This window comes from Oncorhynchus gorbuscha, linkage group LG15 (assembly GCF_021184085.1).
Source record: "Oncorhynchus gorbuscha isolate QuinsamMale2020 ecotype Even-year linkage group LG15, OgorEven_v1.0, whole genome shotgun sequence".
NCBI classification, from domain to species: domain Eukaryota; kingdom Metazoa; phylum Chordata; class Actinopteri; order Salmoniformes; family Salmonidae; genus Oncorhynchus; species Oncorhynchus gorbuscha.
Window position 1 is genome coordinate 72,510,702 of NC_060187.1, and position 18,900 is coordinate 72,529,601.

Here is an 18,900-nt window from a genome sequence, read left to right on the forward strand (position 1 = left end):
TCTACTTCAGGCGAGCAAAATCTAGAGACTTCCTTAGATTTCGTGCACCAGCTGTTGTTTACAAATATGCACAGACCGCTCCCCCTCGTCTTACTGGAGTGTGATGTTCTATCCTGCTGGTGAAGCGTATATCCCGCTAGCTGAATATCCATGTCGTCATTCAGTCACGATTCCGTAAAACATAGGATATTACAGTTTTTGATGTCCCGTTGGTAGGATATCATGATCGTATCTCACCTAATTTATTGTCCAACAATTGCACGTTGGCGAGTAATATTGATGGTAACGGCAGCTTTGCTACTCGCCTTCTGCGGGTCCTTTCAAGGCATCCGGCTCTGTACCTGCGTCGCTTCCTCTTGCGAATAACTGGGATGTCGGCCCTGCCGGGTGTTTGGGGAATATCATGTGAGTCTTGGTTGTTATTGAAAATAATCTGTGTCTAATCCGAGGTGAGTGATCTCTGTCCTGATATCCAGAAGCTCTTGTCTAATCCGAGGTAGTGATCGCTGTCCTGATATCCAGAAGCTCTTTGTCTAATCCAAGGTAGTGATCTCTGTCCTGATATCCAGAAGCTCTTTGTCTAATCCGAGGTAGTGATCGCAGTCCTGATATCCAGAAGCTCTTTGTCTAATCCGAGGTAGTGATCGCAGTCCTGATATCCAGAAGCTCTTTGTCTAATCCGAGGTAGTGAACGCTGTCCTGATATCCAGAAGCTCTTTGTCTAATCCGAGGTAGTGATCGCAGTCCTGATATCCAGAAGCTCTTTGTCTAATCCGAGGTAGTGATCGCAGTCCTGATATCCAGAAGCTCTTTGTCTAATCCGAGGTAGTGATCGCAGTCCTGATATCCAGAAGCTCTTTGTCTAATCCAAGGTAGTGATCTCTGTCCTGATATCCAGAAGCTCTTTGTCTAATCCAAGGTAGTGATCTCTGTCCTGATATCCAGAAGCTCTTTGTCTAATCCGAGGTAGTGATCGCAGTCCTGATATCCAGAAGCTCTTTGTCTAATCCGAGGTAGTGATCGCAGTCCTGATATCCAGAAGCTCTTTGTCTAATCCGAGGTAGTGATCGCAGTCCTGATATCCAGAAGCTCTTTGTCTAATCCGAGGTAGTGATCGCAGTCCTGATATCCAGAAGCTCTTTGTCTAATCCGAGGTAGTGATCGCAGTCCTGATATCCAGAAGCTCTTTGTCTAATCCGAGGTAGTGATCGCTGTCCTGATATCCAGAAGCTCTTTTTTGCCATAAGATACGGTTGCAGAACTATTATGTACAAAATAAGTTACAAATAATGCGGGAAAAAAAACATAATAGCACAATTGGTTGGGCGCCTGTAAAACTGCTGTCATTTCTTCCGGCGCCATTTTTGTTAGAGGATGGATGTTGTTCTAAGTAGAACAGGTTATTGCAATTACACAAAATATATTAGATCTGATAAGACATCATTTAAAAAGATTATATTTTATTTGTCAGATAATATTTTAGACTTGAGTCACGTGAAACTATAATATCAATCAGATAGTTCATAAAGCATTTAGAAATGGAAAAAAAGGCACTTTGTTTCATGTGATGTAAAGCAATTATTAAAGTACAATTACAGTGCATTCGGAAAGTATTCAGACCCCTTGAATTTTTTCCACATTTTGTTACATTATATCCTTGTTTTAAAATGTATTAAATTAAATTAAAATAACAATACCACATAATGACAAAGCGAAAACAGGTTTTTAGAAATACCTTATTTAAATAAGTAATCAGACCCTTTGCTATGAGACTCTAAATTGAGCTTAGGTGCATCATGTTTCCATTGATTATCCCTGAGATGTTTCTACAACTTGATTGGAGTCCACTTGTGGTAAATTCAACTGATTGGACATGATTTGGAAAGGAACACACCTGTTTATATAAGGTTCCACAGTTGACAGTACATGTCACAGCAAAAATCAAGCCAAGAGGTCAAAATAACTGTCCACAGAGCTCCGAGACAGGATTGTGAGGCACCATAAAATGTCTGCAGCATTAAATGTCCCCAAGAACACAGTGGCCTCCATAATTCTTAAATTGAAGAAGTTTGGAACCGCCAAACTGAGCAATCAGGGGAGAAGGGCCTAGGTCAGGGAGGCGACTAAGAACACGATTGTCACTCTGACAGAGCTCCAGAGTTCCTCTGTGGAGATGGGAGATCCTTCCAGAAGGACAACCATTTCTGCAGCACTCAGGCATTTATGGTAGAGTGGCCAGACGGAAGCAACTCTTCAGTAAAAGGCACATGACAGCCTACTTTGGCAAAAGGCACCTAAAGACTCTCAGACCATGAGAAACAAGATTGTCTGGTCTGACGAAACCAAGATGGAACTCTTTGGCCTGAATGCCAAGCGTCATGTCTGGAGGAAACCTGGCACCATCCCTAAGGTGGAGCACGGTGGTGGCAGCATCATGCTGTGGGGATGTTTTTCAGAGGCAGGGACTAGGAGACTAGTTAGGATCGAGGGAAAGATGAACTAAGCAAAGTACAGCGAGATTCTTGATAAAAACCTGCTCCAGAGCACTTAGGACCTCAGACTGGGGTGAAGGTTCACCTTCCAACAGGACAACGACCCTAAGCATACAGCCAAGACAACGCAGAAGTTGCTTCAGGACAAGTCTCTGAATATCCTTGAGTGGCCTGGCCCAGCCAGAACCAAGACTTGAACCTGATCGAACATCTCTGGAGAGACCTGAAAATAGCTGTGATAGCAACGCTCCCAATCCAACCTGACAGAGCTTGAGATGAACTGCAGAGAACAATGGGAGAAACTCCCAAATACAGGTGCGCCAAGCTTGTAGCGTCATACTCAAGAAGATTCTACGCTGGAATCACTGCCAAAAGCGCTTCAACAAAGTACTGAGTAAAGGGTCTAAATACTTACGTAAATATGATATCTGTTTTTATTTTTAATACATTTGCAAAAGTGTCTAAAAAACATTTTTTGCTTTGTCATTATGGGGTTTGCGTGTATTTACATGAGGGGGAAACAACTATTTAATCCATTTTAGAATAAGGCTGTAACGTAACAAAATGTGGAAAAATTCAAGGGGTCTGAATAGTTTCTGAATGCACTGTAAGTACATTAGGTATCTGTATAACATTCAGCACAGACAGTGGTGTTAGTTATGCCTTTTGTATTACTATTGCCAATACACTGTTAATATATCACAGATAGAGAATTCTAGTTCTGAGGACTGGGAGATAGTAACTGTAGGAGAGCAAAACAAACCTAACTCACACAAGTGGTGTGCACATCTCAGGTGGAAGGAGTCACAGCTATGGACATGGTGATAGAGCGTCTTCTCTATAAGATCCTGGGGCTCATAGCCTGTCAGCTCAGCTACCCTGGGACACAGACAATATTAAATACACTCAGAATTACTGATACATGTGCATACAGAACGTACCCAATTTCTGCATCTTCCTCATTATTTCAGATGTGTATGACTACTCATGCATCTATGTAGTGTTTATGAAGACGTTATGAATGCTCAACAAAGCCGTTAGAAGTTGTTTAAAGTGGAACCTTAAGTATTTGGGACCACTAAGCATCTCCAGTGTGTGAGTTGGGTTAAATGTTGTATTTACCTGGAGTCGAGGAAGATGAGCTTCATATCCAGGCTGGCTCTGAACATGAACATGTTGCTGTGTAGTTTGATTTCAGTGACAGCGCTAGGGGGTAGAGAGTGGCCCACCGCCACCAAGCCCACGTTCTGATAGCAGCCATCAAATGGAGACATGTCCAGGCTGTACTGACGGATCTTTAGGTACCCGCTGCAGTGGATCACCTGACAGAATTGTACACACAAATATGCATGAAGGCCTACAATATATAAGAATAGACATATGGAAATATGTATTCAACCAGTTTAGAGGTATTGCAAGAGATTTCTGTTACTATGGACTGCATGGGAACGGAGTTTCTAGCAGGGCTAAAACTACAGTTTGAAGGATTTTTCAAAAACCAAGTGCAGTTTGCCAGAGAAGTTTAAAATATAGGCTTCAATTATAAAGACCCTGTGCCAACTATCAACAATTCAGTCACGCCATCAACATAAACTGGAATGGCTGACTATATAACCTAACAACTTTGACATTGAGAAAGATGGCAGCAACATAGACCTACCTTGTATCCACCACATGTCAGACCGGCATTTCTTTTCGCGAGGACGCATTTCATTCTCAGAAAGAATGAACGTTCCATTTCATATTCTTCAAAGACAGAGAGAAAACGCAATCAAAGACGATCATATAATGTAAATACCATGACACGTGATTCAGTGCTCAGTCAGTCAATCAACATAGCATACCATACCTTGGACAAAGTGCGAGTGGCAGGGTTGGTGAGCTGTCAGCACGGCTGTCATTTCGTCGTGGTCAGCAGGGTGGATGTACTCGTAAATACTATTTCCGGTCAGCTCTACCTGTTAAAATACACGTTTAGTCATTGTTTTCAAGAAACGTAAAACATAGGACTATAGGCTATGTCTACTGTAGCACAAAGCACAAGGATCGATTTAAATCGAATGCAAAATAAAGCAATCAATATAATCGAAATCAAGACGGATTGTGCAGCAGCCTACCTGTGATAAGCCCAAATGGACCGATGTGCAGCAGCCTACCTGTGATAAGCCCAAATGGACCGATGTGCAGCAGCCTACCTGTGATAAGCCCAAATGGACCGATGCCGTTTCAGATATGTACATTATTTTCCCGTCCGGAGCCACCACAAAGATGAACCCGTCCAACGTCTGAAAAGTAATTGGAACGTATATATTAATTAGGTCAAATGTGGACAAAATGCGTGGATCTTTGCCTAGCTAGGCCTTCATATTAATGCTACTATACAGGTTATTGGATTATTTAATTTCTCAAATGAATAATCAATCAATCTGTTGTTAATACAAAATAAGAAAACTACCAGACACGTCTATGACAGCATCGTAGCATTGTGGTTTTTTATCGGTTGACTATCAAAAAGGTTGTTACAATTAGCATAATAATAATAATAACATGTTATTCAATGTATCCAAATTCATTATCTTGAAATTATTAATAACCTTGAAATTATCAATAGAAACACACTAATAATGTCTGCATACTTATTAATATCATTATTATAGTCTAGAACTTCGACTATACTATAACTACTAGGCCATGGTACTTTTGCTGTGTTGCATTTAGTGTTGTTACGATCATGTAGGAACGAACCCTTGTTAACTAGAGACTCCTGGAGGAGAGAAGAGAGGCGCAGCGCGTGACTATGAATGCGTTGAAGATATTTCCAGATTTATATCCACAAGAATGAGAGCGGCAGGAGGGAGATGTGAGGAAGAAAATCACTCTCCCTTTAAAATATGGATAACGGGCGACAACTGCTGCTGTCACGTGGGATAATGATGATAATAATAATGATAATAATAATAATAATACAATAAAACAAAGTCATGTGTACAGAATTTACAATAATAAAAACACTTTACCATTCGACATTTTTTTACATTTCTATTATATTCCAAAGATAAAAATGGCGTTCATAATTCAAATAAGTCTGCACCTGTAGGATATGTGATCCCACCTGTAACAGATGTGATCCCAGCTCTCGCCCAACATTATCCAGAGATCTGGTCCGACTCACGTGGCCCCAGGACTCTCCCAGCCCTGCAACACACATGGGAAAATAAGTGAATATTAGTTTGTATTTTAGAATGAATGTACATAAGTTAAATAAAATCGACATAATAATAAAATCGATATAATAATAAAAGCGACATAATATAATACTCATCATCATAATAGAGGGGATGCCTTTGAGATGCATTATTCATTTTCGACGTAATTGTGTAAATGTAATAATATGGCTATCAGCGTTAAAATAAATTATTTTAGTGTGAATAATAATATTCATATTCACACTTGAAATAAATATCATGTTTGAGTATATATTTAAAAACCTAATATTATTCGTTCAGTTGAGCACACCTGATTTCACAGTGATGACTGGACTGTAAACAGGTTGGCAAGACATTGGACGTGCAAATCTCCTCCACCGCACACCCGAAGGAACCAACAAAATTCGATAAAGCAAATACGAGTTGCTGTCCCCGGTAAACCACCGCGCAATCCCGATTGCAATGCAAATTCCATACGAAAACAAACACGTGCCCGTGCAAAGATCACAACAACAACAAAAACGTTTCGCACTTTAATATTAACCAAAAATGCACTTCACGTTTACACAACTGAAACAAACAAATTACTCCTTAACCACAACTCAAATATGCAGCATCTTCACTACAGGAGCTGGACCATTCAGTGTCATATGAAAAATCATATATTATTCGATAGACAATGATTGAATCTAAATCTCTTAACCTTTAGGATTTGATATCATTCTGATGAATGACTATCACCGATAGACCTATAGGCCTACTGGCAATAACGTAACATGTGGAAGCTTGTTGGGGGAAAAACTATAATCATACTAGGCCCGTTTTTAGTGTGTCAATACGTCACGTTTTAAGCTAATTACAAGTAAGCAGGGCCATAGGTACCACTAGGTACCAAAACCACAAAGTCAAAATTGTCTATATTGTAAAAATGTATGAAAAGATAAATTCGTTTTATTGGTATTAATTTAAGGTTAAGATTGGGCATAGGGTTAGCAGTGTGGTTAAGATAAGGGTTAGATTTCAAATGTGGTTTTAAAACATGTATAATTGTACAAATAGGCTGTGGTAACTAGTGATGACCCCATAGGTGGGACTGTCTGTTCCTCTCCGCGCCATGGTAATCTGTGTGGGAGCTCGAGCTGGGGCCTTTAGGTTCTCGCACTTGACCTACCGCAGGGAATTAGGCTCTCTTCGACATCAACGCGCGTTTAAGATAATCACCAAATTGGGCATTACATTCAGAAATAGGATCTAAAGATACTCCTGCGACATGAAGTGGTCCAAGCTGAACAAAAGTAGGCCTACATTTCAAACAAAAGAGGCGTTAGCGACGACTCAAAGATTAGTCTGGAGAGCCCTGTCCTGAAAGAGTGTTCAATTGCTCACATGCATGGCTAGAAAATTGTATTCGTCTCCCATAAAATTGCAGTTGAAAATGCTCCCAGTTTCTCTGAGCTAAATTTGTTATTTTGCTCACGTGCGCGTCCACAACAGATTTAGATCATTATTTACACGGGCCTCAGCTCTTAGAAGAAGCATAATATGTTTTGTAGGTCTACACACACATAAATCGTGTTCCGTTAATTGTGCAGGTTTCAACAAGGTATAGGAATTACAAAAAGCTTAAAAATCCTTCAAAGAAATGGGCTAGGCCTAATAATGTCCTATATTGGAATTATGACTTTAATATTGCCGTTTTTTGCGTCAGTAACGCCTGATAAACCAGACACATGCTTTACTGTTATGATGATTTAATGCCAAAACATTTTGTTGAACCAAATAAAATGTGAGGTGGCCCAAATACGCATTGTATGTCTGTTTGTGTTTTCGATTGATCTAACAGCGGCGGAAGACTTCAGAAAAACAAACGCATCAACACGTCTCTCCCGCTCTCTCTCTGATGTGACTTGTAATTCAACTCGGTGGGACCACATGGGGTGGAGCAAAGGTTATTGACCGCTCAATAAAGGCCATAAAACCCTCTCACCTCTATACATTTTCATATAATCTTTTACTGGCGAATACTCGGAACACTTTCTTTGCAATACACGCTGTCACTTTCCGGGCCTAATTCGACGTTGTGTTATGTGTTTCAAGGCGATTTGTTTTGCACTCCTTGCAGCAGTGTGTGTTTGGACAGCCCTTTAAAACAGCAGCGGCTATTTAATGAGGAACGCACATGGCTCGCAATACCGATCGTAAAACGCATCAGTGACAGGACCCTCCTAAACTGAGTATACAGAATATGCCCCGATACAGCCACTATCCCCCCTCCCTGTGAGACTGTAGCTTCAATTATTTATCAGTTGATTTTACCATATGCTTGTGTTGGGAAACGACCGCATGCTTTGTTTCCTTATCAAGTGTGGAAACCGTGAGCCGTAGCCTATTAAAACGGCGATTAAAAAAAACGAATTAAGCATAGGCCTGTCAGAATTTCCTCATCATTCCATTCACCCAGAAAAACTGCGACTGAAATGAGCTTCTGGTAATACTAGATGGACTATTTCTGGTTTACATTTTTTTCTACTCTCCTCTTTTATCAATATTAAAGAGTAGTTATAACGATCTATAACGAGCTTAAGTTGATAACCTATGATGCCTTTAGCCTACACTGTAACGGAAAACTCACATTTTAGGTATTATCAACAGTAAAAATTTAAAAAACGTATCTTTGGAGCATGGCAGGCTTATTGTTGTTTCTGGCTCATTAACATATGTTGAGGAAGCTATAAGAGGCTATATTTGTTGCACCCGTGAATTCTGTACCAATTTAACTTCAATGGTGATCATGGCTCATCGATTGAAAATGTATTGGGGGCAGATTGGAGTGGCCAGATTTGGGGAATTTTCACTAGATGTAATCGAAAGTAGGGACCTTTGGAGAAATAATTGTTGACATATATTTGACATTTGTATCTTAAATCATGATTGAGAAATAATTAATTGAAGTTGGAATATTTCTGACATTTGTCTTAGCCAGGCCGCCTTTTAGACTCCATAATGTTTCATATGTAGGTGCTACAAAGCAAAGATTGGTGTCATATGAAGCTTTACTGTTAGCTCTGTGATATCAGCTATTTATTTTTTTATAAAAATGTATAACACATGTATTAATATTGAAAAATAAACATGAACATTGAAAATATAGGTTACCAATTTGAATTTGGCTAATTTCTCTATATATGGCTGAACATAATATACTCTACAGGCTATCAAAGTTCCAGAGTGGGATCTCTGCTACTTTTAGAGTAATTTGTAAGTATTATCAATGAGGGAATGTGAAAATGGATTCAAAATGGTCGCCCTCTGCTGGCCATTTGCAGGATGTGCAATAATGCAAGTAAAAGGAGGGCTGCGATTGGCTACATTGCCTACTTTGTCAATTTCACTGTATAAAATGGTCCACAAATGTAAAACTAACAGAGATCCCACTATGGAACTTTGATATGTCTGTAGAGTAGGTAAATCTGCACTATGTTAAACCATAGGTCTATATTGAAAAAATAAAATAAAAAATGTTAAATTGTTATAAATTAATGTAATAAAATTGTCATTGAAATCAAAATACTACTAATATCACAGAGCAAGTGGTAAAGCTTCATATGAAACCAATTTCTGCTTTGTAGCACCTACAGATGAAACATTATAGAGCCTTAAAGAAGGCCTGGGAAGGTCGAAAATGTCACAAATATTCGAAATTAAAGTCTTTATTTCTCAATTATGCTTTAATATACAAATGTCAAATATATGTCAACAATTCTTCCTCCAAAGGACCCTTCTACGGATTCAATTTCGTGAAATCCCCCAAATCAGGGTATTTCTTTGTTTTTAGTTCGTGAGGAATCCTCCAATTTGAAGTAGATGTATAGTGTAAACCATATATGCGGTCCTTCCGCAACTCAGTAAAACAGTAAAACACTGATGAAGATAAAAAATAACTGTAGGCGAGATATGACACTTGTCACAATGTCAAAACAACTAATCGTGTGTGCTATTGGAATTTGTCAAATAGAATTTAGATTAAATATATTCCACTTCTTATACTGACTGCATTAACATTATTGATATGATCATATCTACGGGTACGCCCAAGACGCCTGTGCATGCGGTGAATCGTTGATCACCTGCAACGTCATACATAGGTTAGGCCTATAGGCCTAAAAACAACATTCGACACAGGGGGATCGATTTTAAGCAAAATCCACAATCCATATACTCTCGTGCGTTTTTTTGTTTGTTGTGTGTTGTCTTAACAGCCTGAGCTTGAGAAGTCATTCTTGAGAAGTCGCTTCTCTTCTTTGCCTCAGTGTTACAAGGCCCCCCCATATGTTCGTAAGGATCAGACCGCTAGTCGCCCGGGCGACGCTAATTGGCGCGGCTCTGTAGCGGTCACGCAGAACAGGGGCCCGTTGAGACCGCGGGGAGAAGGTGGCAAATGACGGCTAATCGTCTTCCAGGGGCATCATGGTCGCCTGACTCTGAAAGGGGACTACACGTGTATACATGTAAAAACACACGCAGTGTATTCTTCACAGACAAAGAGGTGTGTACAACGGTAAGTTATCCATGTATGCGCGCACACTACTAATTTCACAGGACATTGTGTGCATAAAGTTGCCATCTTTAGGCTACTTAGGCATGAATCAAGTTTGTTTTGGAAAAACATGGTCGATTTTGATAGAATAAATTCCAATGAATTGTATTTTTAGTCCTAGTTAATAATATTGCCACAATTTCGAAAGGCCTACAAAAGTTATCTTAAATCGGTATGGCATTTTGACTCTCTCTCGGACTGCTTATATTTGACAATATATAACCAACTAAAATATAGAACTATTCCATATATCAGTATGGGAAATAACATAGGTAAATAAAAGTATTCCCTTCACATGTAACAGTGGAAAGATTATTGAATGGAATTTAATTGGGCCTAACGAGTTATGTTATGCAACATATAGCTTGATTTAGATTCATGTAGGCCTACACCTCTCCCATACGTAAACACAATAATTACTGTAGTCTTATTGATTCCCCAATGATTCGTGTAAATGAGGAGAAGTGGCAGCACAGGCGTTTTGCAGAATGAGAGCAATAAAGACGTTAATAACATGACATAATTCATCATTATAAGACATCATTATAATATAACACATTACACATGTATATCAGTGACTAGATGAGGCAACAAAGTCATTTGATAATATGTGGCAACATTTGGAATTATGATTTGAATTATTAGCCTTGCATAAGAACATTAATATCTAGCATCAAAATAAAAACGAAAAGCGTAACTGTAACACAAAAATATTTTTAAAAATACCAATAACACTTATGTTAACATCATATAAACGTTGGTTGTTATAATAGCCTAATAATAATAATCATAATATAAGAACGTTTAATGTAATAATATCAGAACCTTACCTTCAGGAAAAACAATTCTCATTTTCAAGTAACTTGTTGTGAGTCGAATAATTGAAGCTTTATCAAGCTGAGACGTGATGGCAGAAGGTAAAGGCAACAGCTTGGCAAGCTCATAGAATTCACTATTTTCCTTTTCCCGTCGAGTCCGGGCAGCATTTTTCGACTTTTCTTTCATTTTCAAATAATTCTATTTTCTTCGACCTTGGCGTGAATTCACCAAACAATACAAGTCAGTCAATATACAGATCTCAATTCTATATCATTTTACTGCTTTGACACCCATGCATTCTGTTTTACGCGCTGGCTCTTCCAATGCACGAACTGTTTTGCTCGGGCGCGGATAACTTGTGTGGTGCGTCAAGGTAACACTGTAGCTGCTCGGTTCTCCTTCCTGACTAAATCCAGAAATAAAATATGAACATTCCCATGTTACTTCCAGGATAGATTAAGATGGCGAAGAAGGATCTGAGTATCCTGTATATTATGAGGAGTAATCGGCCATAGCTCCAGATTCATTGTACATGACATCCACTTGGGCCCAACATCTCTGTGAGGAGTTCAGGTCCTTCACACCGTTGCCGAAGATATCATGCCCTTCTGAAGAAAAATCATAATAATATGCGAGAATAGATTAACACTTTGAACCTAATATTGTTCAAATAGGCATATGCCAACTGATGTAAAATGGTGATTTGCATACGTTCAATTGCACCAGATAGGCCTTGTAAAAATGTGAACATCACACTTGTGGTGACCATTGATTGCAATGCGCATTACGCACCAATTAGGTTGGTTTACTAAACTTTAGTAATTAGCCTAGAGACAGAGTGGCAATAAACGCACACTCATTTTATTAGTCTATAATGACTGTATCTTCGTTTCAAGGCAGTGTCAGATACAGTAATCGAAACATGCAAGATTATCAACCTTACCTCGGAGCACGGATTACAACCAAACCCAACTTTTTTTCCCCAGAAATCTGCAGCAATGTTACCTCTTCTCACTTCTGCTCTTATGTCCTAGTTTCCCCGAAAACCCTCAGTAGAACTTCAACGACGACAGCAGAGGCACACTATACTTCCCTCACCTCTGCTTTATGGATGCGAGTGTATCAAAAATAATTTACAAACCCTCCTCTGTTTTTTAACTCTATCTCCCTATTTCTCCCGTAGAATCCGAGAACAGCCCACCCCCGCGTTTCCACCAGCCAGCCTGTCCCTCATTGGGCAGTAAGTAGTCTGTTCCATTTCCCTATTGGGCATTATTATTATAAACGTGTCAGTGCTCGATGTGAATCCGGGATTTGCTCGTATAGATCCTCACCTCTAGCCTTGTTGAAATCATACTGGGACACTATAGAGAGCCATACGGCTCATGTTATTCGTTTATTAGGTAGGCTTATACGTTGATATATACACTTTTTTTATAGCGATACATTGTTTTAGATACTTGTTTTAATGCTGTGTGACCCAAGTTTAGCATATAGGGCTAGTCGTTTAACGTTATCTTCTGATTCTCCAGATTAAAATTAAAGCTTTCATATCTGATAGGAATTATAAGGAAATCTAGGCTCCGTTTACGGCTATGGATGAATAAATTAGTAGATTAATAACCAAAAAGCATAAACAAGGTTATGGTAAAATTTCAAAATGTCAAGTGGTTCAAAAGTGTAGGTATGCAAAATGTTTTTCAAATGTAATATCTCGAGGATAGCAGGTTAGATGACCATGCACTATAGATGGCCTTCAATTCCATAACATAACCTGAGGTATGTTGATAGACCATTGCCACAACGCATTTAGTCCGCAGAGCTTATTCAATTGCCTGATGCAGTTGACAAACTGCCAAACGAGATGGCAGATATTGAAACGCTAGGGGTCTAGCGCATATAGGGTACATTTGACGCAATACAGATTAATAATGTACGTTTGTGATATTTAATACAATTGCAAAAGTTGCAATATTGAAGTGATTCTTTGTTGAAAATATAGGCCTATAAAACGGGAAAAGATAGGCCTATATTATTTTTCGATGGGACACTTTTCACGCCATTTCGATACCTAGTGATTTTCGTATGAGGTTAGGTGAGTATTTTCGCTTACCCCTAACAACCCTTTTCCTAACCTCAGCCTCTTTACCTGCTACGAAAATGTCACTTCAGTATCAAAGTGGCGTGAAAAGAGTGTTTCCCATATGTCAACCTTTCCGTTTAATTTCCGATAAAACAGACACTTGCACAAAATAAAATCGCTTATGACTAACGGCAAAGTATATAATTATAGCCACAGCAGTTAATATACAAAATAATAATTAGTTAATGCATTGTAACCCAGGGTTAAACAACTAAGCCTATGCGAAATACATTTGGAACGTAATAGACCGTTTTTTCTCTGATGTGGACACCATATTGGGATACGTCAACGGAAAGACAAGTGTGCCCTTGCACTATCTCCCACCCCATCCACACTCTTCTAGTATTTCTCTCATGTTTTGTGTTCGTATTTCTTTCACTTCGACACGGCCCCTGGATGATAGGATATCGCCTGTGGCGCGCGAGGAAGAAAAATAACACAGGATGCGGTGCATGCACGGAATAGTTGACGCCAGTTTAACCTTAAAATAAAAACAAAAAAACTACTAATTAGACTGCAAATATATGTGGAAAAGAGAACAATAGAAAATAGTCGAGCTTATTAACTCCCCAGGATGGACTCAAAATGATGCCACATAGTAAAACATCTACCTAGGCTACCTCCACTGGGTAGGCATTATTAGCCTAACATGACGAAATTCACAGTAACATATCCCCTTGTCATTGATGTCCTTAATCGACAGTAAGGTGGCATGCCTCAAGTCAGGCAATCTAACAACGTTTCGTCTAAATGGCTACACACAGAGACAGCCTACATTTCACTGTGAAATTAACAGAAAAGATTATTCTTAAAGAGTCAAAGCAGGGGTTCTACTAAGATAACACGACTCTGACTAACATAACATGTTTTAAGATGGTCATACCAAGGCTCATTTAGCTTTGGTTAGGGATTTTAAGACCCCTTTAGGTAGGCTAATAAAAAAAGAGTATTTACTTAATGGATGAAACATTAAATTTGGCCTTACTGCTATTCACTTATAGAAAAGCATTGAATAACAGATTCATACATGAAAAAAAAAACGATTATCAAAAAGTTAATCAAAGTCATGTTTATTTTAAAGTGTCTGTCCTATATATGATAGATTAAAGATCAGGAAATATGTTTTTTTTAACACATATAAAAAATAAATAAAATAAAAACATTTTGGGCCCTAAACTATTTAGATCAATTTGGTACTGGGCTACATTCAGATGAGTCTTGTGTGGCTTGTAGGTGTCCAAGAGCAAAACATGTGTGTGTTCATGATAGCCTCACCTATAGAGGGGTCATTGGGCTACACACTAACTGATAATACAGATGAAAGTTGGCAGATCAGTGGTAAGACTTCAGATGAGTTCCATGAAGTGTAGGGGTAGTAGAGAAAAACGGAAAACAAATTGATTTGTAGACCAAACCGTTCGGATGATAGAGACATCTTTGTGAGATTTCTCATGATCTGACAAACACAGCTGTAGCTCGACCACCTTCCACCACAGATGCAGAAGGCTGCCATTGGCCAATGCAGTAGATTGAGACGCAACCCATGCAAAAATATCAGATATAAACAGATACCTCTAGCTAGCTTAAACAGAAGGATTTTGATGAGGAGTTTTTCATTATGCTAATTAATTAGATTAGACTATAGTTTTTAACTCGAAAATGTGGATGTTAGGCACTGCTAGGCTAATATCCATCACTAACCGTAATGCAGTAGGCTACACTACCAAACAACCTACACCTATAATAAAATACAGGTCTGGCACTGAGGCCTGCACAGCCCACTATTTAGCTATATGGCCTACTCAGATGAAAATCATCAAATTACATTGGAGTCCCTGTCACACTTGGGCTATAAAGTAACAATTATATTCATATTTAATTAAGCTCAAATATGGGATACCCTACATAGACTGAAAAAAAGTAGCTTATGCTATTTTGCAGAGACATAGGGAATGCATTGCTATGGTTTAATTCCTATACAATAGGCCTATTAGCATTCTGCAAATCTGGATCCAATAGTGAAGAGGTGGAAATACGGCGATGGCGTGGTGAACCTGACCAGGAGAGGAGAGTCCATTGCAGGGGTGTAAGTACAGATCTAAATGATGCTCACCACAATCACTACCAAATACTTCAAACTGTTTGACATGTTTATTTAACCCATGTCTGACTGACAGAGTTGTTCTTTAGGACCATATTCAGATGAAACCATAGCAGAGGAAAATGGCCGCAGTGACAGACTGTATCCTATAGAAATTACATGGTGATGGAACCAGACAGAGTGTCAGTAGAGAAGGTATTTGTACATGCGGTGTAGTTTGAGATGAAATGGTGTGCTTTTTATATAAGGAGGTTTAATTGGTAATTATTTGCATGTTATGTCTTTTGGCATTGATGGTAAGTGTAATATGTATAACATAACAATATATAGGTCACTATCTCAAAGTTGAAAACCCCCCAAATTATTGAAAGACTTTTCAAACCAAACAAAAGTATTTTTCAAAAGTCATTATATTCAATCAACAGAGAAGTTACATCTGCTTCAATTGATTGGACAATCCAAAAATCAGAACAAAGACGCAGCTGGATTTTGTCTCATAAGTTTGGTTCTAAAATATAGTTGTCAGTTCTCCCAAGAAAATAAACAGTTACAACATACTAATCAATGAAACAATTTGAGACACCTTTACACATTTATCTCTGTGTATTTTGGTTATGTTCTTCTGTTCCTTGTATGACTGTCTACAGAAGTTTGATCAGCTTCTATAGATGAATCTTCCACAAAGAAAGAGGAGGAATAAGGAAAGGAGGAGGCAATTCTGTGCTATACACTAAGGATTGTGGGGGTGGGGGGCAGTACCTGTAGCCCCACCGCACTACAGGGAAGCACACACACCTGCACAGAATTCCAGTTCCACCCCACCAGCCTAAATAAACAAAACTCTCCGGGAGCAGCTTTTCCCTGTTGGACACAGTGATGCCACGTTTTTCCTGCAGTTAACCACCACGCTTTGTGCTGCTCTCTCTTACTACTGTTATTCTTCATCTCAACAACGTCTCAATAAAATATGTCACCCCTCCCCAGTCCCTAAATCAACTGAGTAAAACAAGCCACCGTTTATCAGGTTTTATTTTCCTCGCCACCCGTTCAAACATTGGTGGATTTGGGGAGTTTTAGATAGTAGGCCAATGCCTGGAAATATAATTGACATAATATGACTGGGGAATGATATGATATACTGCAACAAAATAGGTATTCATTGTATTACACAATGTTGATGAGGTAACTTCACAGCCCCGTCTTTCATGAGTATTTCTATTGACTGACTGATCATTGTACAGGGTCCCATTAGGCCCAACAGTTTCTTATAGCCCATGACCCAGACTCTCCCTAGTACCTTAACCCTGTATCCTCGTTCCCTCCCTCCCTCTATATTACCAGACAGGCATGGAACCCTTTAAGGCACATGTGTCAAACTCATTCCACAGAAGGCAGAGTGGCTGAGGGTTTTTGGCTCATCCCTTGTCCTTGATTGATAAGTTAAGGCCACTAATTAGTAAGGAACTCCCTTCACCTGGTTGTCAAGGTCTTAATTGAAGGGAAAAACCAAAAAACCCGCACACACTAGGCCCTCCATGGAATGTGCTTGACATCCCTGCTTTAAGGCTAACCCACAGTCACACAATCACAACCATCACATCATCAGTGTAAACATACCGAACATTGGCATCTAAAGACGCTCATGGCCATTGTCTTGTCATTTGTATATGCTCATTTCAGTCACTGTCATCATGTCATGTTGACGTATCACTTGACGGACATGCCTCCCATGGCCTCAGTGACTTCACTGTTGACCTGGGCAGCGATGCAGGCAGGGGTCACGTTGAGGTGGAGGTCATACTGCTGGTCCAGACCCAGGTAACTGTCACTCATCAAGTATAGTGTGTAGATACACCTGGAGGGAGAGGAGAGGGTTACTAGGGGAAGTAAGAGTTCGTGGTGGGATATATATCAATTAATCAAACTATATTATAAAGCCCTTTCACACCGGCAGCTGTCCCAAAACGCCTAAAGTAACCGGGCTTAGACACCAAAGAAAAAAATGTGTTGAACTTTTTCCAATTCTTTTTAACATTTCTGTACGTACTTTCCGGTCTTCACGGGGGTGTAGAAGGCCAGGGAAATGGTGCTGCGGTGTCGGCAGTATCCGATGCGTTTGACGGCCAGTAGCTCTCTGCGCTCCACCTCTCCTAGAACCAGAAACCAGCCCTCATCCTTATTCTTGGGGAACCTGGGGGCCTGGGCCTTAGTGTCCTGCTTCCTCTGGAAAATATGACGACAAATCAACTTATCAGCAGTCAACTAACATCAATAATGTGTGTGAGCTCCTTTATACATGTGTGTATGTACCCTCTGCTGGCCGGTGTTGATGCGCTGCAGTGAGACCTGCAGGACGTACTCCTGGTCAGCGTGGACATCTAGCCAGCTTCTGTCATCCCTGAGCTTCCCCCCGGCCGCAGGGAGGGGGCGCTCTGTCTGCTCCCCACACCCCTCCCACCAACCCTTCACACTCAGACGCACCTCCACCACTGGCAGATGGCTGAGGAATGACCAGGCCTGGAGGAGAGAGGAGAGGGAGGAGGGATAGTAAGAGAGAAACAGAGAGGGAGAAAGAGAAATGAGAGAGGGACAAAGAGACAAGAAAATGTGTCAGACCGGAGTGCAGAGAGAGAGAAAAGAGGAGGGAGAGAAACAAAGAGCCAAAGGTGAAGAGAGACAGAGTCAGACTTAAGTGAGAGCCTTGTTTAAGATGGACATATCTATCTGGTAAGACTGGAGCGTTTGATGAAAGCTTGATTCATTCAAACACACATAATTCCCATGGTCTTAGGTGCCTCTTAAAGCTTTGTCACGGTGACTTTAACATCTCTGACTCAAATGGAGAACACAAATCCAAAAGGGGATAGAGAGCAAGAGAGGTAGAGGGAAGGTAGAGACAGAGAGCGTATGGATGATAGGTGTGTGAATGTGCGTGTCTGAGTATGTGTGTGTGTGAGAGTGTGTGTGTTTTCCTCCTGAAGACCCTGTCAGTGTCAGGGAGGGACTGGGATGAGAGAAGGAGAAAAGCCTCTCAGATTCACCCAACAAAAGCTATTTATGTAAGGATTACTGTCCCCTGGCGAATCAGACTGGGACGTTGCCACGCATCTAGTTATTTAATTAGCCAGGCTGCGATGCCATGGGGGGGGAGAGCGTTGAGGGGCTGGGAGGAGGGGGAGCGGGGACACTGATCGGGCAAGGCCGCTGGGCTGGCAGTGGCGCCTGGACGCTCTCATTACAGCTGCAATTAGCACTTAGATTGGTGCTGTAAACCCTTGCATTGGACCGTAATAGGAGATCCTGGAGGTACCTTGGACCACTGCGACAGACTGATGCTTCTCACTGTGTGTGTGTGTGGATGTGTGGGTTGACGTTGGTAGAGTGTGTGTATATGTTGTTTGGTAGTGCTCTGGTAGTGTATTTGAGAACGTTACATGAATAGAGAGATGAGGCCGACACCTTGGAAGTATTTCACGTTATTTCATTGTGGTGGAGGACAATGGAGACTGGAGGGTTCATGGTGAAGCATATGTACCCCTAGA

General features: G+C 40.2%; 2 protein-coding genes across 3 annotated transcripts in view; both read right to left on the reverse strand.

Annotated features, from left to right (window-relative positions):
• LOC123997447 (single-minded homolog 1-A-like) overlaps nt 1-12,249 on the reverse strand; it is a 29,151-nt gene extending 16,902 nt beyond the window's left edge. The window contains exons 1-8 of the mRNA XM_046301697.1: nt 12,058-12,249; nt 11,126-11,722; nt 5,584-5,687; nt 4,688-4,777; nt 4,342-4,450; nt 4,153-4,238; nt 3,615-3,814; nt 3,265-3,371 (exon numbers count right to left, since the gene is read on the reverse strand). Of these exons, the coding sequence (XP_046157653.1) occupies nt 3,265-3,371; nt 3,615-3,814; nt 4,153-4,238; nt 4,342-4,450; nt 4,688-4,777; nt 5,584-5,687; nt 11,126-11,300 (871 nt within the window). The 5' untranslated portion in view covers nt 11,301-11,722; nt 12,058-12,249. The remainder of the gene's footprint in view (nt 1-3,264; nt 3,372-3,614; nt 3,815-4,152; nt 4,239-4,341; nt 4,451-4,687; nt 4,778-5,583; nt 5,688-11,125; nt 11,723-12,057) is intronic.
• A 2,062-nt stretch (nt 12,250-14,311) lies between these two features.
• ascc3 (activating signal cointegrator 1 complex subunit 3) overlaps nt 14,312-18,900 on the reverse strand; it is a 186,751-nt gene continuing 182,162 nt past the window's right edge. For both annotated transcript variants that reach the window (XM_046302709.1, XM_046302708.1), the window contains exons 41-43: nt 17,669-17,875; nt 17,406-17,581; nt 14,312-17,213 (exon numbers count right to left, since the gene is read on the reverse strand). In XM_046302709.1, coding sequence (XP_046158665.1) covers nt 17,066-17,213; nt 17,406-17,581; nt 17,669-17,875 — 531 coding nt within the window. In that variant the 3' untranslated portion in view covers nt 14,312-17,065. The remainder of the gene's footprint in view (nt 17,214-17,405; nt 17,582-17,668; nt 17,876-18,900) is intronic.